The sequence below is a fragment of the Artibeus jamaicensis genome, unplaced genomic scaffold (genome assembly GCF_021234435.1).
Source record: "Artibeus jamaicensis isolate MK-2021 breed Jamaican fruit bat unplaced genomic scaffold, CSHL_Jam_final contig_3152, whole genome shotgun sequence".
Classification (NCBI taxonomy): domain Eukaryota; kingdom Metazoa; phylum Chordata; class Mammalia; order Chiroptera; family Phyllostomidae; genus Artibeus; species Artibeus jamaicensis.
The window spans coordinates 2,186,793-2,211,132 of NW_026521729.1; the positions used below are offsets into that span (position 1 = coordinate 2,186,793).

A 24,340-nucleotide genomic window follows, 5' to 3' on the forward strand; every position below is an offset into this window, starting at 1 on the left:
TGGTTACAATGGTCAGTTTATGTCATGCACATTTTACAAAAAACCCCGCACCTTTAAATCACCGAAGTGGTCAATATGGAAAAGGAAGAACCGAATGCTGAAGAAAAAGAAACACCTTTTCAATCAAGGGAGAAGTACACATACACCTCCAAGTTCAAGGTCCAGACTGAGGACAACCGCGGGCAGTTTTAGGGACGGTGCCAGCCAGGCCAGCTGTAGCTCCCCTCTGCCCCACGCCCAGCTCTCCCAGACCCCCCAGTGCCCGAGGAGGGTCTCTTGCAGCTGTGCCCAGCCCCGTCACTCGTAATAGACGAACGAGAAGTCCCAGAAACCGGTTCTGTTGGGGAAGGTTTTCTTTTGTTCTAGGCTCCGGTGGTTGATGTGCTTGACAAATTTAAGAGTCTCTCTGTCTCTGTAGACCAATGCCAAAGAATTGTTTTCTGGATTCACAGTTAGCAGCTGAAACAGGCAAATCCAAGGACACGTCAGAACACAGAGCTTATTCTCAACTCTTTGCTTCAGTGACTTGTCACTGAACAGCTGGTGTCTGTGGGGCCTGCGAACCCCATTTCTGTGTGTGTCCGGCAGGTCTGACCTAACATGTCTGTTTTTCTTCACGTTGAAGGTTAACGGCAGTGGACCACGTGACTCTTAAATTTATTTGGGATCTCAGGGTAGACTAAATAAATGCTTAGGAATCATCCTTTAGCTTCTTCATTCCATGCTGAGTACTTCCTACTAGGAATCAGATCACTGCCAGGCAGACCAACGTGGATTTATCAGTTAAAGACACAGGCCGAAGGCCATAAAAACTGTTTTTTTGAAGAATGAAAGCGTCCTCAAAACTAAAGAGACAGTTCGCTATGAGAAGCAACTTACCTCTTCGTCTTCACCTTTGGCAATGTAGGAGGTAAAGCCGCCGTATTCCGGCTCCCAACCTTCCGAGGGGAGAACAGACAGGTGTTCAGAGGGCTGGGACTGCAAGTGTGGGTCACTGTCACCTGCTGAGATGCCCATGGTCCTGGCTGTGATGGGGGTGGGGGAGGGGAACGTGGGAGTTTGGCAGTAACCAACTCCATGACTTACGAGCCTGAGTTTACCATTCAATCCATGTCAAATAAGAACTAAGAATTAAACGTAAAGGGCAAGGACAATCACACAAAAGCTGTAGATTGTGGTGGGGGGAGGCCCTGGAGGGGAATTATGGTCCGGGCCACCTCCCATACCCGAGGTACACACAGGAACCCCACGCTGGGTCGGGAGCCTGGAACTTGTGACCCCAAAGATTCCGCCCACACTGAGCCCTTTGGTGTGAGACCCTCGACATGGCAAGGACTTCTGGGCTGGCTCAGTGGGAGAGGGGCCCGCAGCAGAGACTGCCCCTGGAGGAAACAATTCCCGGCTTCCCGCCCCCTCTCTTACCTTCACAGCCGCAGTAGAGAATTAAGTCCAGGGCGAACTCGGTCTTGCCGTTGTCATGGATCAGAGTGTAGTGACCAGTCTTCCAGCGCCTCAGTTCCCCCTGGCAGGTGGGGATACTGGGTCCTAAGAAAAAACAATAGGAGGTCAGAAAAAGATGAAAATAACCTCGATAGTGCTGCTGGTTTGCCAGGGAACGATGATGACTGGTTTCCAAAACATTCTGAAATCGGTATTATTTGTCTACATATTTTAAAAAGCAAAAACTTCAGGTCTGGCTATCCGACCACGTGCCGTAGCCATGCCAACGTTAACAGCTGAGGCTGCCTCGGCGACCCGAGAGCCTTCCTTTAAGACAGGGAACTTTGTGAACAGTGGCTTTTCTCATTTACTTCTGTGTTCCCCACTTGCTATGGCCACAGCCTTGCACACAGTCGATGCTCAATCACGGAACAAAGCATCTTTTGGTTGCTCGTATAAATTTTCTTCCAAGTTGTAGATTCCCATAAAAATGAAACCAAAAAGGAAGAGAAGCAGAGAAATACTTTGTTTTTTCCACATATCTTGGTGACCAAAGCGACAGGCCAGCCGGGGATGGGAGCCCGTGGAACTGAAGTCGAACTGTTTGTGGCGGCTATCTCACACCGCTGGTCTTACTTCCACGGGGTTCCCCTTTCTTATCTTCGCTCTTCTAATGCACAGGGTCCTTCTCAAGAAATCAGAGTGGAAGCAGGGAACAGACTTCGAGATGCACTTTGTGCACACTGTAACATTTACGCTGGATTTGTAGCTGCTGAGTTAACGGGGCCAAATTTCCATAGAAGCGTTACCTCTTAAATTTCTTCCATTTTCTTCTACTTTTAATAACTTCCTTCTCCCTATTTGTCCAAATTCCAGCACATTTTTCTTAGCCTGTTACTGGTCCATAGCAGAAATAAGCTGTATACCTTCCTCTCCTCAATGGTCTTGTGTCTTGGAGTAATTTTGACACAAAAATTGGTAGTTTTTTGCACTGTTTGCACTGATAAAATGTACCAGCTGTTCCCCCCACCTGGAAAGCTCTTCCCACAGATCCTTCCTGTCACTCAGATCCGAGCTCAGCCGACAGCTTTTCTAGACACCCATCCAACTAAGCGGCCACACAGCCAGCCACTGCTCAGTGCAAGACCCTATGAAAATGATCTGCGTGGCACTTGTCATCATTTGATGTTTTCCAGTTGTTGGTGTACGCATTTAATCTGTCCTCTCCTTTCAGAGTGTAAGGTCAAGGACAGCAGGGGCCTCGTCTGTTTCACGCTCCAGCTTCTGAAACAGGACCTAGCAGACAGCAGGTGCTTGAGAAGTACTCATGGAGCAAATGGCTCAGTGGTGAGCGCATAGTGGAGAACCGGGACAAGCAGTAACTGCAGCTCACCTTTCTCGGCTTCCTGTTCCTCTGGCTCTGGGTCTGTCCGCTCACTGCTCCGCCGGCTGCTGCTGCTGCTGGCAGCCTGACTGTCCTGTGGCTCGAAGGAGCTACCGCTCGTCCCTTCGTCAGTGCTGTCTGAAGCAGAGGCCGCTTCTCCCTCTGCTGTGTCCTCCATCCCACCTTCTTCTGAAGGGGCCAGGAAGTGAAGCCGGAGGCCTGTGAAGTTGGACAGCAGCAAGAACAGCGCCTCGGAGCGGAATAACCTCATGCAGTCCCTCAGTACATCGGGGAGCGTGCTCTCCTCGGCTCTCTCGTAAAACCTGGAAAGCAGCAATGGCAGTTCCCATGAGCACCGCAGACGTGAAATTACTCACGGAAGCAAGCTGGCTGTCAGCGTTGTGCCACTGACCCCGGTGCCTGGCACAGCTTACTAAAGCACATGCTGTATCAACAGTGAGGTCCTGGCTGGGCCCGCTACTGGATGTCCCTGGACACTGCTAGGGCACACGTTCCATTACTGGAGGTGAGCCGTGCAGACACACAGGCAGGTGCCAAATGCAGAAGACAATGTCTTGGATGACAGGTTCTACCTTTTGTTAGGGGGACCTCGGCTGCTCCACTTCACCCCTCCTTTCTCCAAAGCCTCGCAGACCTCTGCAAATTTCTCAGGCTGCAAAACAAACAAATAAAAAAGCAGTCAGCAAAGTCATGCAGGGAGCTGGCACCCCACGCTGGTCTCCCAGGTGCAGCAGCTCTGCAGAATCGGGCTGATGCCTGCCGGGGTCAGGGGGTGCTCCCTGCTTTCATTCAGGGTTCCCCGGTCCTGTGCAGTGAAGCCAGAGCAAATTGTCAGCACGCTTTAGCCAAGAGACCCAAGTGTCAGTCCGGGCCATTTCCTTAAGTAGCTGTTTGACTTACGTCAAATTGCTCAACCTTTCAAATTCCTTCATTTATGAATGAGGATCATAATACAGACTCCTTAGTTCACAAGATGTGAGGGGAAAATCAAACTGCAAACAGTCACAGACATCACAGCGAGGACCTGTGTAGCCGCGTGAATTTTCTAGGCCTTGGCTCTGTCCCTTCATTTGGTCAACACCGTGATTTAAAACATCAGGTTCAGTCCAAGCAGCTGATTAACCTGCTGAAACAGTCCCCCAGGAGGCCTGCTGTGTGCTTGCTTAATGCAGCTGCCCACAGAGTGTTCTGGAGACAGCGGGCCTATCAGCAGTGGGGAGAAAAGGGGCCCAGAGCATGGTTTGGGCAAGCTGGATTAAACAGGGTTAAACAACTTCCTGCAGTACTTCTGAAATTCCTTAGTATGCTAATGTCAGCTATAAAATTCTGAGACAGAGAGAGAGAGAGAGTACGCATTGTCTGTTGACCTTTTTTTCATGAAGAATAGCTTCGGGACTGTGATCCCGTGGGACTCCGGGTCAGAGCCCCAGGGTGCATGGATTCGTCCAGCCCGTGCAACTCTCCGAGGTGGGCGAAAAGCTCAGGCAGACCGAGCGATTTGGTCAGGCCAGTGAAATCCCTGGACGTGAACATAAGGTCTCTGACTTCTGGTCTGGCTCTCTCCCTACTGTGAAGTGCGGCCTCATCACCACCAACATTCATCAATAGGTGCTGATCAATTAGCAATCTGTCCGTCACTAAAAGTAACAGTATGCACCAGAGTCATCAAATGAATGAATAGGAAGGGAATGACGCACAACTCCCTCTCGGTATAGAAGACAGAGAGAGAGAGAGAGGGAGTGTGCCATTAAGATTCTAGAGACCTGGAGAACGCCCAAGGGACTCAACCTAGTAAGCATGCAGTTGATACCACGGTTAGCTATTAACATCATTTCTGTACTTTATTTGAAGTGGAGGGTGGCGTAAACATTCTAAACAGCAACAAACCCCCCCCGGTGATGCCTCTTCACCCGCCCAAGGAGCAAGACCGCGGCCAACAGGCTACACCAGACACAAGGTGTGGACCTACCTGAAGGAAATCCTTCAGGAGGATTTCAGACTGTTCCTCAAACTCTTCTTGAATTTGAATTTGGTGACCCACGTCCAGATAAGTAGGGTTGATCCACTCACACAGAACTTCATGCTTGCAAAGCAACAGCAGACGCAAAAGGTGAGTTAGTAATTCCTACTGCTTTTGTTCTCATAGCATTTCACAGCAGTAACATATCACACGCAAATCCTCCCTTTAGCACTGTCTCCTTGCTAAACACAGCACTGGGAAATCCCCCAAGGAGGACGCTGTCCCCGTGTATCTAAGGAAAATGGAAGGGCAAGCTCCAGGTCTAGCTGCGTTATCGGGAACAGCCCCTTCCTAAGCCACAAACACACGCACTAGGTTACGGCAGCTGAGACCAGAGCCCAGCGGCAGGAACCCATCCTTACGTCTTGCGGGACGTGAGGGCTCCGAGGGACGGGAGGCTCAAAGTAGGCAGGGGGCCTGGCCAGCGAGGGGCCGTGAAACCAGCCGCTTATAGACAAACGTGACTTTTCTTCGGACAGGACTTCAGACACCTGAAAGGATAAGACCGATGGTGCGTCAGCACAAAGAACGAGGAGGAAGACGACCGGCTGAGGCGCACAGACTCCGGGGAGACCCCCCTTCCCCCATCAGGGTGGAGACAATCGGGCCGGGAAGTCCAAGGGAAAGCTGCCTTGTTTAGACAACGGGCGACCACAGGCTGGTCCTCAGTGTGCTACACACTGCAGCTCAGCGTCTTTACCTGGTGGAAGGACACTGGAGACACTTCAAAGAAAACCAGCGTGTTCCAGGAAGGGGTGAGCGACTTGACGATCTGCTTCGGCTGACAGTATTCTGCACCAGGAAAGAACACGTCCACAAACAGGATTTCATTACCCTTCACCACCCCCAGGCCACCCCGTGTCACCTTGACAACCCTCAGATTTCTAAGAGTAGCCAGATGTACCCTTCCGATCCCTGAAGATCCCCATATACCGCCCCATCCAGCTGTTTCACTCTGACTTGATAGTTCTTCAGGTGACCCCTGTTCTTCTACCATATTCTATGGTAACCACCCACCTATTATTGGACATGGGCTGAAAGTTTCTGGGAGTCAACCCCTGGGGTCAGTCATTACGATAAAGACCCCGACTTCCTGTCAAATGGGCTGATCCTGGCAGATTCACAGCCACGGGCAGCTGTGCACGCTCGTGTGCATGCTTGTGCACATGCCACTACCCTTCCGTGGTCCGCATTCAGAAGCCAGGTCTGACTATTCCACACATAAGTCAACTCTATCTTTGCCCCCGGAGTAACAGTTACCTCCAGCGCAACCCGGACCACCCGCTGTCAGGGTGGACACCGGGCCTGCCTGCCGCAGCCACTGCAGCAGGAGGAGTGGGGACACTGTGCCTGCCTGTGGACTGGGAAGCAGCTGTGGCAGTCGGAGAGCAGGCGGGTGCCTTACCATCAACGCTGTACAAGTCCAGCGTGCCGCCCAGGCTCCCGTCCCAGGGGGGAACCAGGTAAAGGATGAAGGCGATCCGGCGCCCCTCCAGCTCGTCGTCGTGGCAGAGCAGGGCATCTGCAAGTGTAACGCACAACCTCACATACCCGTGCGGGCAAGGAGCCGCAGGGGCGGGGCCCTGCGTCTATGGGGGACCATGTCAGCTCCTCCAGCTATGAGACTGTCAACTCTACAGACACTGAGCAGCACCTGTGTGGTCAGACCCAGGGATGATCGCTAACAACATTTTTACACATTTCTTCCAGTGCTGGTTCTACACACATGCATTTGCTTTTGAAAAAAAAAAAAGGTATCCTCCAGCGGTTGTGTGGCGGCCTGCTTTTAAACTGTTATCACATGGCAAGTGTCTTTCCATATTGATACACATACCTGTCGTCTCTTTTAACGGCCACACAGTTATTCTACCACACAGGTTGTAAATTACCTCCCTCCCCCTTTAATCAATCCCCTATGCTGTTTCCACTTCTTGTCTATTAAAAATGTTGTAATGGACATCATTGCACAAAAATCTTTTTTGTACCTGTTCCCATTAATTTCTTGAGCTAAATTCTAACACCCGTGAGGGGGGCTGGGCAAGGTGGGAGACGTGGGGGGGGCAGGAAGGGGTGCTACGGCGAACTGAGACTGTTCACACATGGAGGGATGGTTTTCATAAATGAATACAGTGAAGCTAATGGAACCCAGGCTTCTCACCGTCAAAGAGGGGAATTGCAAATATGGAAAAGGCAAACTTTAGAATGTACCCCAGGGCGCTGAACTGGCACTGGAGGAATCAGTGTGAATCTAGTTTCCCACACATGTATGTGCCTGCATGGACATTCACCTGGACACCTAGATACAAATACAGATGTAGAAATACACACACATGTAAGTGCATGTGTGTGCACATGTACGTGTGCTACCTCCGTCCACTGAAAGGGTCTTGGAGCAGCGACACTCTACTAGCAAAAATGCCTTAAGTCCAGGAGACCTTGATTTTAAGTATCATTCTTTACTCAAAGGAACCAGGGTTCTTTGGAACAATGGCCAACTCTAAGTCTAGAGCACAGAAAATGTACGATAAACCTGAACAATCTTGTTTTCTCAGAAAGTAAGATGCACATGAATTATGGGGACACGACTAAAGGACACAGAAGTCAGTGTAAGGGGTCCCCCTTGATCAAATCAGGGACAATACAAGCATCAATAAAATGGCTGTAACTGATAAACCCCCATTCCATAAACACTGACCTATAAACCCACCCTGACATAAATGAATAAATAAATGAACGGGGAGAGGAAAAGGTTGTCTTCCCAGCAGAAGAACAGCCAAGAAATGGAGAAGAGATGATTTCATTACAGAAATCACCATTTGGCAACCTGCACAGTAATAGTTCAGCATGACGTATCAGTGCATGCCAAATGAAATGAGTGGAAGTTTGGTGAGGAGTGGGCAATTTCTATCATCTCACCGTACCTCCCCACAAAACAGTTAACTGACAGGCAGCAAAGGGCAAGTTTACAGTGGAAAATGACTCCAGCCACCGCCTTCATCAAGTGATCAAAGTGCGTAACACACGGGAACCGCGTGCCACTCAATGGGATGCAGAGAAAGAACAGAGATCTGTGGTGTTCCGGCCAAAACCACACGGCTTGACTCTCACCAGACGAGCCCAAACCGAGGCAAGTTCTACAGAACCACCCCTCTGCAAACCTCCCGCAGCACCGAGATCACGCAGATCCAGGGGAGATGGAACAGCTCCAGACCGAGGGAGACCAGGGGCCGTGACCAGCGCGTGCAATGACAATGTGCTGTCCTGGCCTGCGCCCTCTGCTGCAAAGGACCAAAGAATGGAACCGCATGGAGCCCGTGGATTAGGCGGGAACAACGTATCAATCTTAATTCTCTGATTTTGATGGTTTTCAATTACTGTGATGTAGGAGACTGTCCTTGTACGAATTACTGAAGTTACTCAGGTCATGGGCCCTGCAACTGTGGCCCACTTTCAAGTACAACAGAAAAAAAATGATTGGTATTACACATGCCACTTCTCTGTAAGTCTGGAATTACTTCGAATTAAAAAGAAAAAAAATAGAGTTAAAAAAGGGCACAGCATATGACTGGTCATGTGTATCACTTAAGTTATTCTCAAGAAGTTGTCACCGAGGTAAACTTCCTGGATGGGAGTTAAACCCAAATCAAAACGAAACAGAACTTTCCCTTCCAGGCAGAATACCCAACAGGTTTTCAGAAAGACATGTATGCACTCGGAAGGGGAGCTGGGAGGATGCACCCAGACTGGTGACTACGGACACCCCCGAGGAGAAAGGGAAGAAGTGGGGGCAGGTGAAGGGCACTATTGGGGACCACACTGTACACTTCTATGTTGTCTGAATTTCTTCCCTGAAGAGTGTATTCACTTATTACCTTCAAAATAAAAAAAGAAAAACACAACCGACGTTGAGGAAGACATTTGTGCCCTGAGAAGTCTAAGAGGAGAATTTACGTATCACCTCTGGATTTCCTGGTATTATATGTCAAGTTGGAGTGTATAAGCATTATCAGCACTTTTCTGAAAACATGGCCAATGGCTTTTATCATATCCCCCAAGAGTCGCACTGCGTTATACCTTCCAGTGCGACGGGCATTTCTGCACACGAGCTGGTCAGATCTTCCTTATTAAGACCCCAGTGTTATACAGGGACACAGTCTGGGATTTCAATACGCCGACACCATCTTTCTAGCGTTGTTTAGTTAAAGCCTTTCCATCCTACAGACACCAGGGCTTTCTCGTCCTCACCTGAGAATTCATATTTAGCACAGGACATGTCAATGGTGGGCTCCAGATCAATCTTGGAAATGTCCGAAAGCCACGCCCGGAAATCTTCAAACAGAATTTTCCTAGAAGAACAAACAAGGTAACTTTTCACGCCAGAGGCTGGGCTGCATTTGGGTCTACGCCACAACTATTGTTCCCTGGAGGTTGCGGTTTATTCAAGAGATCCATTCCCAAGAGCATTCCTCGCTTTCAACTTACATAGCTTAGGACTAATATTCTCAGAGCACACCCTGAATCATTTTCTTAGGATAAAATTCTTGTAAGTGGCATCCTACCACAAAAAAGCTAATCCTAATTATAAGGGCTTTGACACATTTTCCCACACCATCCTCTAAGAAGGACTGCAGCTGTGTATAAAGTTATCTGTACTTCTGTCGACCCTGGAGTTGTTGCTTTTAACATTTGCCAACCTAACAGGTGAAGAACGGTGCTCGGTGTCAGTATGTGTCCCTGATCACTAACAGCGAGGAACGTTTTATCTTTGGGAATCTGGGATCGGGAATGGGAATCGGATGGACTCGCGTTTGTACCCGAGCTCCCTCGCTTGCTACTTAGGTGGCCTGGAAGAAGTTACTTAATTTCTCAGAATCTGTCTCCTCCTTCACAAAACGGGATAATCACGTGAACAGCGATTGTATGATGTAATATTTAATGCATTGACTAGTCAGCCTGGCACGTATTAGGCACCCGACGAGTATGATTACTTCTTTACCTTAAAGCACAGATGTGAGGCTCTCTTCTCTTTTTCAGATCATCAGACTTGGTCATGAAAAGAGAAAAGAGGATTTCCGTCATGCGTGAGACATACACTGGAGAGCAGCGAAGTGAGTACTCCAGCCATCTGGCTCTGTGGTTAAGAGGCCCAGACTCTGGAGCCAAAGTGCCTGGTGTGAGAGGCATGGCCCTCTGGGCAGCTCTGTGACTCAAGCAAGTTATTCAGCTTCTCCGGACCTCATTCATTCAACAAGCACGTAAGGAGTTAGTACAGCGGGACGTACATTCTTGTTGAGGGAGACGGACCACAAACATAAAAAGTTGATTAGAATCAACGAAGGTGATAAACGCATAGGAAAAACATGGCAAGACCAGAGGGGCTAGAAATGCAGAGAGTGAGGAAGGGTTTGCCCTTAGAAATAAGTTGGCCAGGCTGGACTTCACTGAAGTAAAGCGAAGACTTGAAGGAGGTGGCAAAGTGTGACAAAGGACCAGCGAAGAGGATTCGACACCCCGAGGGTGAAGCAGACATAGCCAGTTCAGGAAATCACCAGGGGACGGTGTGGTTAGAGCAGAGAGTGAGCGGGACAGCAGGAGATGAGGCCCAGGAGGCAGTGGGGGCCTCAGAGCCGTGCGAAGTACTTCGGGTCTGACTTAAAAACACCCGGAACCACTGGAGTTTTTGAGCAAAGGAACAACATGATCGCACTCACACTTTTTCACATTGAGATAAAATTCATGTAATGAGGTTATCATTTTATCCATTTGCAGGTGTGCAACACAGGACACACTGAATGGATGGCTTATTGCAATGCATCCAGCCACCTAGACAAAGCCATGAACTCAAACATGTGAATGGTTACGATCTTCCAATGTACAACTCTCTTCGGTATACCACCCCCAAATGCACTCCACCCCTCTGTTTACAATGTGCTCGTGTACTGGCTTACTCTCTTTTCTGACTGTCACCATCACTATCACCTTTATTATTTTAGGTTTTAAAGTCTTACAGGGAAAGAACTGACAAAGACTCCCATATAATCATTATGGCACCTAACAGTTAACACTCAGTAGGCTTATGTTAAAGGAATGAATGCTCTTAATAACATCAAGGCAAGGACCCTCCAAGGCAAATCCCATCTAAAACCTCAAGTCTAAAGGTACTGAATGACTGTACAAAAAATACATTTTTGAAGTGGAAGAATGAGTGGAGAAGGGCATAAATACCTGTTGGAACTTATACAAATCATTATACTTCTCATGGAAGTCCAAGTTCAAAAGTTCCTTCTGAAGCCCTTCCAAGAAGTTTGGGCTTGGGATGAAGTTTGGGATCACGCAGTGAAGAAAGGGGTCCATGTGCATGACAATGGCTTCTGGGGGAAAGAAAACATGGCTTTTTTGACCCCTGAGTAGCATAGCACAGCGAATACAAAAGGCCATGGTCATGGATTGTCAGGAACCTAGTACCTAAAGTCTAAAATTTGGGGGAAGAATGATAAGCTCTTCCCTTTTTTCTTTACCCACTCAATATTCCTTTTTCAAAGATAATGTGCTTAAAATATTAGGCCTTAAGATGAGTACATGTGCTATCACTATGCTATGGTTCCTGCTCTGGGGGGGGTCACTTTCATGTTTACATGTTGAATTGAAGGTCCTTTAGAGTCCTTTCCCCCCAAGCTTAAAATGCGAGTAGCAAATTAAAAATGAGAATTGCAATAATGGCTGGCAATTTTCCTTCAACCCCTTTCCTTTCCTGAGTTACTGTCTCAGGCTGTTACTACATATATACTTAGTTTTTTCTTAAAAAAAAAAAAAATCAGTTCAGCATAGCCCCTTTGAATTCCTTGACTTCTCTTTCCACATATTATCCACTGTCTCTGGTGGGTTAGATTGTGTACCCCTCCGACAATCATCGTCGGCACCCACCAAATGTGGGGCACGGTTATCTGCTCGATGTGCATTATCTCATTCCATCTTCTCCCCGACTCAAAGGCTGAATCAGCATTCCCTCCTACCGAGGGGGAAACAGAGAAGCTCCAGGGTGTACTCAGCTCGCACTTCAAACACTGAGCTACTGCTTTTTTTTTTCCGTTTTCAACTATGCTGGCATCCTGGTATAGTTCACAACAGAGCTGGCAGGAACCAAGGCCAGAATTCCAACCAGCTATGGCTGCTCTTCTCCCAGCAGTGAGGCGCTTGCCTAGGTACAAGTCAACCCAGGCAGCTGCCTACCACTGGGGCTGTCACTTTCCAGGTGCATCTGGAGCCCCCAGGACTCACCTTCGCAAAACACTTCACTGAAACAAAAATCACTGCAAACTTGAGAAGGGAAAGCGTGGTGCAGGGAGGGGACATTGTGTCTTCTAAGGTGACATATGAAGCTGAGCTTGGAATTGTTCATTACAGGTTCCTTCTTTGGGCAACACACATTTACTTTCATAGGTCATGTACTTGAACTACAGGCACGTAAAAAATCAGGTACGCTCAGGGAACGTGTGTACTCACCAGCTGTAATACTCTGGCTACACTGTCATGGCACAACCGAGTGTTATCTTTAGAGGAAAATGTCACTGAAGCCACCAAACTGTGAGTCCGAGTGTTTACTAGTCCCTACTCAGGGAACCATTTATTCATGCATACGTACGTGTGTTACTTTATTAATCTCATTCAACATCTTTCCGAGGTAAATACTATTAGCTATCCCTTTTTACACAGGAAGGAACTGAAGGAACTAAAAAGTTAAACCCACTGACGAGGACCAGTGGACAGAATTCAAAGTCGATTATCCTTGAATCCAGAAGTCAGCTACGAAGTTTACGCCCTCTACTCCCCCAAACTCTCTGGCCCACAATTCTCCCTATTCTCGGGTTTCTAAATCCAAACCAAATTTGGAATGAAAGGGGGCAGGAGGTCCGGCAGGAGGGCCGGAGGTGGCCAAAGCTACGCTCCCTCCAAGCGCCTCTATCCTTGTGTTCTCGCTGCCCGGGGCTCGGCTCAAGTACCAGGACTTTCAGAGGCCCCCAGACATCGCGCGAATGCCCCCTCTCCGCAGCAGCAGGTTACCGTGACTGAACGGCGTCCTGCGGCCCCAGGCCTCAGCCACCTGCTTTTTCAAGATTTCCTCCGTGACAGCACTCGAAAACTCCACCATGACCTCCTTCTTTCTCTTCTTCCCAGTCCCGCCTGGGGTGGGCTCAGCCGGCCTCTTCCCGTTCATCTCCTCTAGGGCTACAGACCCACACCACGCCGATCCAGCAGCTCTTTTCCTATGGAGACTACAATTCCCAGAATGCATTATTTCCCAGAGCCATCCAATAGAAAGTATTAAAGCGAAAGAAGGCGGAACCCATACCTGATTTACCAATGGGAACTCCAGATATTGCGGTCATCCCACCAGCGTCCGTTCCAATGGTGCTCGCCCAGGCTGGCCACCGCCTCTCTACTTCCTGCCGCCGGAGGATCTCGGTGCACTTCCGGCGTGCGTACACCTCCTCCAGCGCTCCCCTGTTAATGGCGGGCGGCGGCTGCTGAGTGGGACGCAGACGACCGCTACCCGCACCGGGAACGTGTCCCTGCCTCCTCTTTCTGCTCGCCGCCAGTGCTCGCCAGCATGTCGGTGGTGCCGCCCAATCGTTCGCAGACCGGCTGGCCCCGGGGCGTCAACCAGTTTGGCAACAAGTACATTCAGCAGACCAAGCCCCTCACCTTGGAGCGCACAATCAACCTGTAAGTGCGGCCCGCCCTTCCCGCGCTGCTTTCACCGGCTTACCTTTCTAGTGAGCGATGCTACAGGCTCCAATCTTTCTCCAGCGCGCCCCGGGCCCTCGCAGGCTCCACGCCTCCCCACTGCCCGGACTCCCACTCGTGAGTGCGGGCCTTTCTAGCTTCCGCAGACCCCTTGTTCTCCAGCGCCTAGGCGTTAGCGTCCTAATTGAGAAGGTTTTCCTTTTCCTGAAAGAAGTCTTCTTCCCAAGCCCTGGATTAGGTCTTAGGAAAAACACTAGTTTGCTTTGAACTCTTCCTTTCCTCCATCTCTCCAGAGATAACCGCAAAACATGGTGCTTATCATTCTAACAGAGAGCGTTCGAGATCTTTCTATATTAGCCTTTTTTCTTTTAGCCGCTATACTGCATTTCAGCTCAGAAGCATGCATTTTATTCGTGTGCTTCGGGCTATCTGGACTGCACTATGCATTGACAAGTCTTCTCTGCCTCTACACTGTGGGAGCATCCAGGCGCCCCGTAGGCCCCTGCTTGGGAAGGTGGATGCTGTTAGGATTGGGCTTTCAGACCATGGAGGGGTCTATGGTGCAACCCAGGGAACCCACTGTGGCTGCGTTGTGTTATCTACACCTTTCTGTTTAAGCACCAAAGCCATTGCATTTCGAGTTCACTCTCACAAGTAACCTCGCTGTGGCAGGTGATTGACATTTGGGCTGTGTCTTCCTGCTCAAGAACTCGATAGTATGCTCTTTAATCTTACCGTTCCTGCGGGTTTGTGAGGCACCGCGATGCTGGCTGGCCCCAATGGAGGAAGGTGGCCTCTTAATTCTGGTCAGCGTTTAAAAGATGCAAGGTTTACTGATGATACTGGCGTTTTTATAGGACACTTTCGGTGTTTTCTCTGTTTTATTTTCAAACAAATGAGTTTTACCCCTCAGAAGTGGTTTGAAATGGAAAGGGTGGCTATTGTTTTGTTTGGCAAAACATGCTGGCTTAGAAATTTAAATAACAAAAATTCTAGGTGTGTGAGAATTAGTAGGTAGTTGCATGTATGCAAGTGAATAGCTATTATATTGACATAGTAACATTTTTAATTTCACATCAATTCTTTTAAAATTTTTCATAAGATTCCCATGAAGTGGGAAAGGCAGATGTTCCCCTTTTTAAAAAATATGGAAGCGCAGCGTCCGGGTCACATTTGGTGTCGATTGGTCTAGGACCCACAGCTCTCCGGCAGTTTGCCTTGATTATTCGAGCAGTTTGCCTTCAGCCAATTAGGTGAAAATATTTTAATTTACTCTCCATCAAAGTTACTGGTTGATGGATTTACAGTACTTTTCCTCTCCTATATAAATAACGTATTCTGAAATAATCATCAGGTTGTAGACTCAGCTCGTGTGTGAGTAATCTCAACTGGAGATTAAGTCCTCTCTCCCTTGGTATTTTCTTTCAGGAAAATACTGCACAAATGCCTACGTTGTACCAGGCACTGGGCATAATGCTTGGGTAAACAGCGATGAGGAAATAAGATGTCATCCCTGCTTTATAAAGCTCACAGTGTGATGGCAATAATATGTATGTGTCCCGGCTGGCCCTGACTTCACAGCTGAAAATTCCACGTCATCTTGCTTGCATCTCCTTATTGATGTGAGAGCTGGCTCTTGTAGTAGAGATGTGTTACAGCTGTCCTCAATGCTTTATAATTTAGTGTGTGAGAACTAGGTGTTTATCTATATAAAGCATTTTTAAAAACTGCCTGGCACACAGTGCTGTGTGAGGTTGCTACTGCTAACGATGATATCAGATTCAGCATCAGAACTGCTGGGGAATGTTTTTCTGCTAATGTTGAACGCACCCTGGAAATGGTGTGTCTAAGAGCTGCTTCATGTATGCTTAGAATTCGGCTTCTGGAATTACCTTTTTAAGTGTTGGCAACCTTGATTTGTTCCCCTTCCAAGAATAAAGTGGAGTGGATTAGTTATGTAGTTACTGATTTAGATCAAAGAATTTTTATAAAGTAGATAGATACTTTGGGCAGTGTGGATAGGCAGTGTGGCCAAAGCATTCTTCTTATCGAAGACTTACTGTAAGTCTTAAGATTGAAGAGTTAGAAGGTGATATGTGTGATAGAAATATAAATATGCTCATTTAAATTATTTTTAAGGAAATATTTGGGCAACATATAAAACTGTCTTCAGCAATATGAGCCATATTTTGAATTCTGGATAAAGGAGGAGCAAATATTCAGGTTAAGAATGATGGACAGAAGATTGCATGAGGAGAAGGGAAGACTAAGGGTGATGAATGAAATAAATGCAGAAGGCTGAAAAGGTTTTAAAGGGGAAAGAAAAGTGTATCTGAAGGAGAAAGGATAGTGGTCCAGGAAAGTCTCAGGATAGTTGACTAGGAGAAGTAGAGAAAACAGGAGAGATGACTGAAGTGTTGGTTGGACCTGTAGAAACAGAGATTAGCTGTTAGTGCCCGTAATCAATAGAATTTCCGATTAGGTTAGCAGTCAGAGGAGCCGGAGTCATTGGCCAGCTTGGCAATGCCGTTACACTAGCCACAACCAGATGTCCAGATCACCACTCTTTTAAGCATTTAAAGGCCTTAAGGATAGTGTTACCTACACTTGAAAAGTTCAAGTGTCGAATAACAGGCTTGACCTAATACAAGCTCTGGCTTTAGAGTCCCAAGTCCTGGATTCTAGTCTCTGCTGTCTCATTAACTAGTTGTGTAACTTTGGACAAATCCTATGGCTCTGAGTACAGTATATACACTTTTTACCGTAGAGTGAGTGAGTGAGTGAGCGTGTGTGTGTGTGTGTGTGTTTAACGTGGTTGGTGTCTGTGGTGGTAAATTACGGTCTCCAGTTCTTATGTGCAGTGTTTGTCTTTGGATCACAGGTACCCTCTCACCAATTATACTTTCGGCACAAAAGAGCCTCTCTATGAGAAGGATAGCTCTGTTGCAGCCAGGTTTCAACGCATGAGGGAGGAATTTGATAAAATTGGAATGAGGAGGACTGTGGAGGGGGTTCTGATTGTCCATGAGCACCGGCTACCCCACGTGCTCCTGCTGCAGCTGGGGACGACTTTCTTCAAACTGTAAGTGTTGGGGGAAATTGACAGCAAGGCAGCTCTTAATAGGATTGCTGTTTTATGCAGTTTCGGAGTAGAGTTTTAGTGCTAGGCATCTATCTCAACCAACAGGGCTGTTCTGGGGTCTTTAGAAAGAGAGTGACACAAGTAATTTTTCTCCAGGGCACTGGTCCTTTATTGCCCAACTGGAAGTCTGCCTGTTTCCGTGCGTTGTTGACATTAATGATGGGGCTTGGTAGGAGCCCTGCTAAACAAATCGACCCCCAGTTCAATGACTAGATGTCACCGTAGCGTTACTAGAAACAGTTGATATTATTTCTTTGGATGAATAGTATTTTCTATTCTTAAAATGGCTTATATATGTATAGATAATTACTTAGCTTTACCATTTAAGCTCATGAATTTCTCGATACACATCTAGTTCACAACAATTTGACCAGATTGTACCAAAAGAGGTCTCAGATATTTAGGCTGGCGTTCTGGGAAAACGCCCCATTCTTCAGACTTAGAGAGTGCGTGGTTCATTGCCCTCTGGACACTCGTAGAGCTCACTAGCACTAGCCAGCTGCTGGAAAAAAGAGACTGGGGTGGGCTGGTGGTCAGCAATTATGTCGTGTTTGTGTTGCGGTACGTACTTTATTTAAAATTAGAGTTTAAGTTACTGTTAGTCTGGCAAGTTAGCGCGGATTTGGCTTTCTGTGTCTAGCACGTTCCCCCCTCCCTTTGACTGCCTCTCCATGTGACACTGAAATGTGTGTGATTCAGTTACTTGACAGAAGAAAGTATTACTGTCTCTCCCCAAATTGCACTGAATCGAACGCTGAACTTCTTAACCTTTCTGCAGGCCTGGTGGTGAACTTAACCCCGGAGAAGATGAAGTTGAAGGACTGAAACGCTTAATGACAGAGGTACTGTCCCGTTTCGCCACTTCGGTGGTTTTATTATTATCCTTGTTAATACCATCCACTTGCTGGATAATTAGGCTTTTTATGTCTTGTGAAAAGGATAACTTTATTTTGAATATTTACTTTTCAATAAATAAAGCTTAAATCCTAGAGTGTTAGTACGTACAGTGTTTATCTTCCACAAGTTGAACTTTCACTTACTTTATCTTGTTTTCCTTAAATGTTTATGTAACAATAGTGGATAACAAAATCCATTTGCTGTACTAGGATAATAAAATATAATAAATGGATAAAAGCGCACTTGCGGTACTAGGCAGTAAGTGTTTTACGTGCAGTAACTCCTTTGGGTATCACAACAGCTCTCGGAAGTAGCTATTATTACTGATCAACTTTACTGATTAAAAAACTGGGGCGAAGAGAGTTCAGGCAGCTGCCTTGATGTTAACAGCTGGTCTGCGTGGGGCTGCAGCTTGAGTGCAGGTCGCTTTGTTCCACGGTGGGCCGGATAGTTGTGTGGCAGGAGAAGATTGAACAGAAATGTTTGGAAGCTGGAAGACAGACAGGGAAATCATAACTGACATAGAAACCACAGCCCAGCAGGAGGGCAGTTCCGAACCCAGCCCTGCAGAACGCCGGAAAGGCCGAGGAACTGGAGGTGCCTGGTGCCTGTGAAAGTGGAGCCTTGCGTGGACTGGAGTCAGGTTAATTGACTGTCTGTCCAGGATGTATTTATATACCTGGATCTTCTTCCCCACTCTGGCACAGTTAGGCCACGACTGCCTGGTGATTGAGTCTTTGTAGAGATTGAATCAGAAAACATTAAGCAGTTAAAAGATTGAGATGGGGAGAATGAGTAAAGGTTTATTACATCCTGAATAGGAGACTTCCGGGCTTTTCCTACCAGGCTAATAGTGTATTGACGACTAGTTTTATCCCAGGCTGAAGGTCGGAGGTTTTGTTTCTGCAGACAGTGATTGAACAACATCAGAATCTCTCCAGATAGTTGACATTTGGGAATCTTCTGAGGAATTAGTGTAGTCCTAGCATCAAACTCCCAGAGGTGGCAATTAAGCATCTTCTTGCTTTACCCTTATTTGTAAGCAGATAACCAAGTATCGCCAGGCGTTTAGAGAAAGCTGCTTAGCAAGAAAGATCAAAAGCAAAAAGAAGTCAACAGAAACCAAAGTGAGAGATCAGTAAAGTCACAGGTAGTGTGCCTGGTGTGATGCAGGACGTAGTGCATCGTGTAACAGTGCGCCATTGAGAAAGGCTGCTCCGCCCTCACCGGTGTGGCTCGGTCGGTTGGAGCATCCGGTACACGGGAAGGTGGTGGGTTTGAGTCTTGGTCCGGGTACTTACGGGAGGCAGCCAATTGATGTTTCTCTTTCTCTCTAAAAGCTGTGAGAAAATGTCCTGAGGTGAGAATTTAAAAAATAAAATAATAAAAAACATTCAAACAACAAAAAAGAACTCGTGAGTATTAAAAAAAAATTAGCAGAATGAAAAATTCTGTAGAGTTAAAAGATTGAATGAATTTAAGAAATCTGCAGAAAGTAAAATGAAAAGATAGACCATAGGTAAGAAAAGGTAAAATTAGTAGATCGTTCTAGAAGGACCAGTATAAACTAGAGCTGACTGTCGAACCGTGTGAGGGTGAGGGCGCTGCCTGCCCACATCGTTTAAGGTCCGCCTGGGACTTTGGCCTACCCTTAAACCTGCCCGACAGCCCACTGTGGGCTGGGCGCCTCCCTGGTTACACAGAACAGGTGACTCTTGTGTACGTTGTGTGTTGTATGTGTTATGTATTGTAGTCCCATGTAAAGTAAGCTAGAGGAAAGAAAATCATACAGAAGAGAAAATACATTTACAGTGTGTATTGAAAAAATCTGCATGTAAGTGGACCCGTGGCATTCAAACCCATGTTGTTGAAGGGTCAGTTGTACAGATAAAGAGAATGAGGAGGGAAGAGTTTGCGAAGTAATAAAGTCAGAAAATTTCCCAAACTCGAGCTTGAGTTTTCAGACCGAAGAGAACTGCTACTGGTCTGCCCTCTCTAATGAACGTTAGCAGATTCGTGCATGGGCAAGTCATCGTGACATTGTAAGTCAGGGAGGATAAAGAGAAAACTCTAAAAGCTTCCAGAGTGGGTGGGGCCAGAGACGTGGGTTAAATACAGGCACCAAAATCAGAAATGGTGTTGACTTACCAGAAATGATTCTGGAAGCTAAAAGGTCATGGAACATTCCTTTATAAACCTGAGGGAACGTGGTTTTTACCCTAGAATTCTCTGTCTAGTCACGCTAAATCACATGTGTGCGTGTAAAATAAAGTTATTTCCAACATACAGAGTCTCTGAAGCTGTTATCTCTTACACGTTTTCTCAGTAAGAGGGTGCTCACCACCAAAATGAACTGGGGAAGAAGACACGGGATTCAGAATGTGGGGAGGAGAGTGGCAAAGGGGGGGACCCCGGGAGCCCAGCGTGGGGCCGGGCTGCGCACCTGCAGAACGGGGCAGGATCCGGCGGGGCAGGATCCCAGGGGCTGTCTCTCAGGAAAACTGCAGTTAATAGAACAGTCGATACTTGAATTGGAAGAAATTTAACCCCCGTGGAAAACGGGGATGAGTTAGTGATAGTGCCTGAAGTGAAATGCAGTAGTTACGATCTCCTCCTGGAAGAATTGCAGCTCCTGAACGCTCTGCTGTCTGCAAGGGAAGCGTGTCTCTGTTAGGAACACTGCCAGAAAAGTCCTCTTCGTGGCAGAAGGGCGTTGGGGACACGCGTAGCCCCTCGTTCACGGGCTGTGCCGCTTCTCTCCACAGATACTAGGCCGCCAGGACGGGGTCCTGCAAGACTGGGTGATCGACGACTGCATCGGGAACTGGTGGAGGCCGAACTTCGAGCCGCCCCAGGTCGGTGTCCGGGTGCATTTGTGGGCCTTCGGGGCCTAGGAAACAGGTTTGATTCTAGTCGTTTAAAGGGTTATAGTAGAATTGGACTTGACACTTCCTTTTCACCCTCCTTAACTTAGATGATAAATTAAAAGGCAATGCAGTTTTTCTTTCAAAGGAAAATTTCAAATATATACAAAAGTAGAGAAAATAGTGAAACTAATATATCCTCATACTTGTCATCCACCTTCAGTGGTTAGCAGCTCACTGGCACATTCCATGACCCCCACCCCGTTCCTCTGCCCTCTCATTAGAGTTTTTGGAGGCAAATCCTCAATATAATTTCCGTTGTAAATAATTCCAGTGCGCCTTTCGAAAAGATAAGGGTATATATTTTTAAAGCCACAGTATTACTATCATGATAAAAATAAGCGATTTCGATAATGTCATTAAACATGTAGTCAGTGTTCACATATCCTTTATAGCTTCGAATTTTGTTATTTTGTTTTTATAATTTATTTGAATTATCATAGTCTTTCAAGTCTTTTTTACATCTACAGGTTGGTTCCCCATCTTTTTTCCCCCTGTAATGTATTTGTTAATGGAAACAGGCTATTTAAAGTCCTTGGTGTCCCCATCGCTGATTCCTTCCCCTGCTGTCGTTGAATGTGCTGCCCGGTCTCCTCTCTGTCTTGCCGGTTGGCAGTTAGCCACTAGATTGGATTTGGGCTCAGTTTTTTTGGGGGGGGAACAAGGCTTGTCAGACGTAGGATATTGTTCATTGTTGCCTAGTATATTACGCCAAGACTTAGCAGCCTAAAACAGCAAACATTCATTATCTTAGTTTCTCAAGGTCAGGCCTCTGGGGGCTGCCTAGCTGCGTAGTTCTGGGTCATGGTCTCCTGGGGAGTTGTGCTTGAGTTGTCGGCTGGGGTTGCGTGCTCTCAAGGCCGAGGATCCCATCCCAAGCTCACACGTTTCTCAGCTGGGCTTTCTACTCCTCCTGGGCTCTTGGACTGAAGGCCTTTCTCAGCCACCACGAGAGCATCTTCACAGGGCAGTTCCCAGGAAGACAGCTGGCTTCTCCCCAAGTGTGGGGTCCAAGGACTAGAGACATTGACGGAAAGAGTGCCCATGCAGGAAGCCGTAATCTGTTACAACCCAGTGCTGGTGTCACACTGTCGTTTCTGCCTATAGTTATGTGGAACTGTTCCCAGAGAGGGTGGAGAGCCCAGGGCTCTCACCCTAACGAGATGAGGTGTGTTCACTTGCTTGCACTTTCATGTTGAGTCTGAGCATTAGGAGGAGGACTCCCCAGGCTTTGGAAATGCCTTGAGGCTGAAAATCACGGTGGACCAGTGGCGGCAGTGGGGGTGCTTTTGACACTTTAAAACACAGCCGCCCTGAAATCTGAGCTGTAATGAGAAGCTGATGAGGGGTACAAAAAGCATCTTTTTCAGTGACCTTTTAAAGTGTCATTGACCTCATGGATTTAAACACGTTTGATGTGTTTTAACCCACTGTAATGACTGCTGTTCTGGTGCATAAATTTTCCTGTGTGAGACGTCTTGGTAACACGAAATTGCTCTTTTGTTATTTTAGTATCCGTATATTCCTGCACATATTACAAAACCGAAGGAGCATAAGAAGTTGTTTTTGGTTCAACTTCAAGAGAAAGGTAAGTTGTTTTGATTTTGAATCCAGCCACCTAACACATTTGTGGAGTAATTTCAAGGATACTTCTGTCTGTTTGTTCTTTGGGTTCCTTGAATGTTTGGACTTACTGCAACATCAGAAACATGCCACATTTATATAGAATTCCTTAGTATTTCTCATGGACGTGCCGGTCATACACTGCGGGGCGCAGGGGAGATTGATTTTAGCTAGAGCCTAAAGTACTAGGTTACTTTTAATAACTGTTCAGCTGCTGGTATTCATTTTCACAGTGGAATAAACTGAAAATTGTGGGAGAGAGATGAGTTGATTTTTTTTTAAAGTAGCATCTTTAGGCTTGTTGTTCATTTTAATAACTTACATGGTACCTTTGGTTGTTATCAGCACGGATCTCCTTAGTCGGTTTCAAAGTTCTCACTGTGAACTTTGCTTAAAATACAGAACCAAAATGTATTCATGAGAATTATTTTTTCCACAAATGTTCCTTAAATGTAAAATTGATGATTACAAGTGAAGTGGAAGCCGTGATTATATAAGGAATTAGAGAAAATGAGTACTGTTTTGTTTCGTTCAAGCATTGTTTGCTGTCCCTAAAAATTACAAGCTGGTGGCCGCCCCGCTGTTTGAGCTGTATGACAACGCACCCGGGTACGGACCCATCATCTCCAGCCTCCCCCAGCTGCTGAGCAGGTGAGTGTTGAGCTGCGCGGCCGATTTATCTGCACGGCCAGATGTACAGTACTCCGAGCCCCTTGAGAAGGGACAGCTCGTGGATTTAGGTCTTTAAGGAAGTGAAGACAGTAGGTGGACCCTTAAGTCAAGTGCAAGCCATAGGTGGAACATGACCGACAAGTGGCCCTCACGTGCCATGACATTCATTCTGGTGTTTGTGTAAGTCTTCTTCCCCAGATCTGATACTCAGCACAGTTGGAAGCCTACATTTAAAGAAGAGGCGGTAAAATAGTAGTCAGTCATATGTGGTGAATACGGAGGGAGCCATCTACATAAAAATGGGGACATTCAATCTCGTGGTATAACATACTTTCCTTTCTTGGAAACTACTGTATTTAGGCCCAAATTGGGGCATGCGGGATTAAGTCCTGAATTTTTATGTGGTGTTTGATGTATTTTTTAAGGCAGAGTGATGAGAAATGCTGACCTTTGCTGGTTGGGCTCCATAGAGCCAGCCATGGTGAAGACGCGCAGACTCCGGTCACTGTTTGGCTCTGGGTGCTGCCTTCAGCACTGCTGGCAGCGTGACCTTGGATGAAGGTTTATACCTCTACTTTCTTCGTCTGGAAATGGGGCTCGTAGTCCCCACTTCATAAAATGATGAGAAATAAGTGAAACAACACATACAAAATGCTTATCATAGGGTCAGGCACCTGGTTAGTGCTTAATACATGTTAGTTGAAAAATAATTCCAGCAGCGATTTTGCTTTCTGTGGAAGCTAGTTGAGTGAAATTGGTCTTCTCTTGTTGCGGTCCCCACACCTCACTGTTCACTCCTCTGCTTTGGTCTGCCGATGGGTTACAAGCTGAAGAATGGGCATGAAAAGGAGTCCTGTTACCCATTTATTTAAACACTGTCAGGTCAGGAACTGTGCTGAGTGGTCAGGCACAGTGAAGTGTAAAAACTTCTTGCCTCGGGGAACTCGTTAGTGGGTAATTAATCACATTCAGACTTTTTTATTGTACGTATTCAGTAGCATTGTTATTTTATGTATAAGATGTAACAGGTGAGAGAAAAGTGTTTCTTGGTGTAGAAAACGCTAGAAAATGTCAAGGGGAAGTAAAATGTCCAAATAAATTTTTTTTTACCATTTCTAGTGGAAACTACGTAAATAATTCTGTTTTTTACTAAGACTGCTGTTCTTTTTTAAATTCAGGTTCAACTTCATATACAACTGAGCTCCTGCGCAGTGGAGAAGTGAAGGAGGCCGTCTCTGTGAGCGCAGCTCTGCCCAGCACCGAGTAAACACAGGAGAAAAGTGGGGTTTTTTAGTCTCTTTCCCACCCCCTCAGTGGCCACCTGCTTTCTAATGTTTGAATAGTCAGTTGATATGAAGAACTAGATAGTGGTGTTGAACGTATGTGATAATGTTTAACTTGCTTTTGTTTCTACTCATACATTTTTGTACATTAAAGAAAGTGGACTTCTTTCTAATTTCGTTTTTTTTTTT

The 24,340-nt window shown here is 46.7% G+C and overlaps 2 protein-coding genes across 3 annotated transcripts; one reads left to right on the forward strand and one right to left on the reverse strand.

The window, feature by feature from the left end:
- OGFOD1 (2-oxoglutarate and iron dependent oxygenase domain containing 1) lies at positions 1–13,133 on the reverse strand. Of its 2 annotated transcripts, XM_037141527.2 has the most exons (13): positions 12,927–13,133; positions 11,091–11,236; positions 9,862–9,908; positions 9,111–9,211; positions 6,271–6,387; positions 5,566–5,657; positions 5,228–5,356; positions 4,815–4,928; positions 3,418–3,497; positions 2,834–3,147; positions 1,423–1,545; positions 880–938; positions 1–459 (listed from the first exon to the last, which is right to left on the reverse strand). In XM_037141527.2, the coding sequence occupies exons 1-13, from the start codon at positions 13,078–13,080 to the stop codon at positions 298–300; spliced, it is 1,638 nt and encodes a 545-aa protein (XP_036997422.2). In that variant the 5' UTR covers positions 13,081–13,133; the 3' UTR covers positions 1–297. The 2 variants fall into 2 exon arrangements, with proteins under 2 accessions (XP_036997422.2, XP_053519241.1); XM_053663266.1 differs by lacking the exon at positions 11,091–11,236 and having other exon boundaries at positions 12,927–13,009.
- A 213-nt stretch (positions 13,134–13,346) lies between these two features.
- Positions 13,347–24,340, forward strand: NUDT21 (nudix hydrolase 21). Its single transcript, XM_037141528.2, has 7 exons — positions 13,347–13,589; positions 16,492–16,692; positions 17,531–17,594; positions 20,415–20,504; positions 22,086–22,161; positions 22,733–22,847; positions 24,047–24,340. The coding sequence occupies exons 1-7, from the start codon at positions 13,474–13,476 to the stop codon at positions 24,066–24,068; spliced, it is 684 nt and encodes a 227-aa protein (XP_036997423.1). The 5' UTR covers positions 13,347–13,473; the 3' UTR covers positions 24,069–24,340.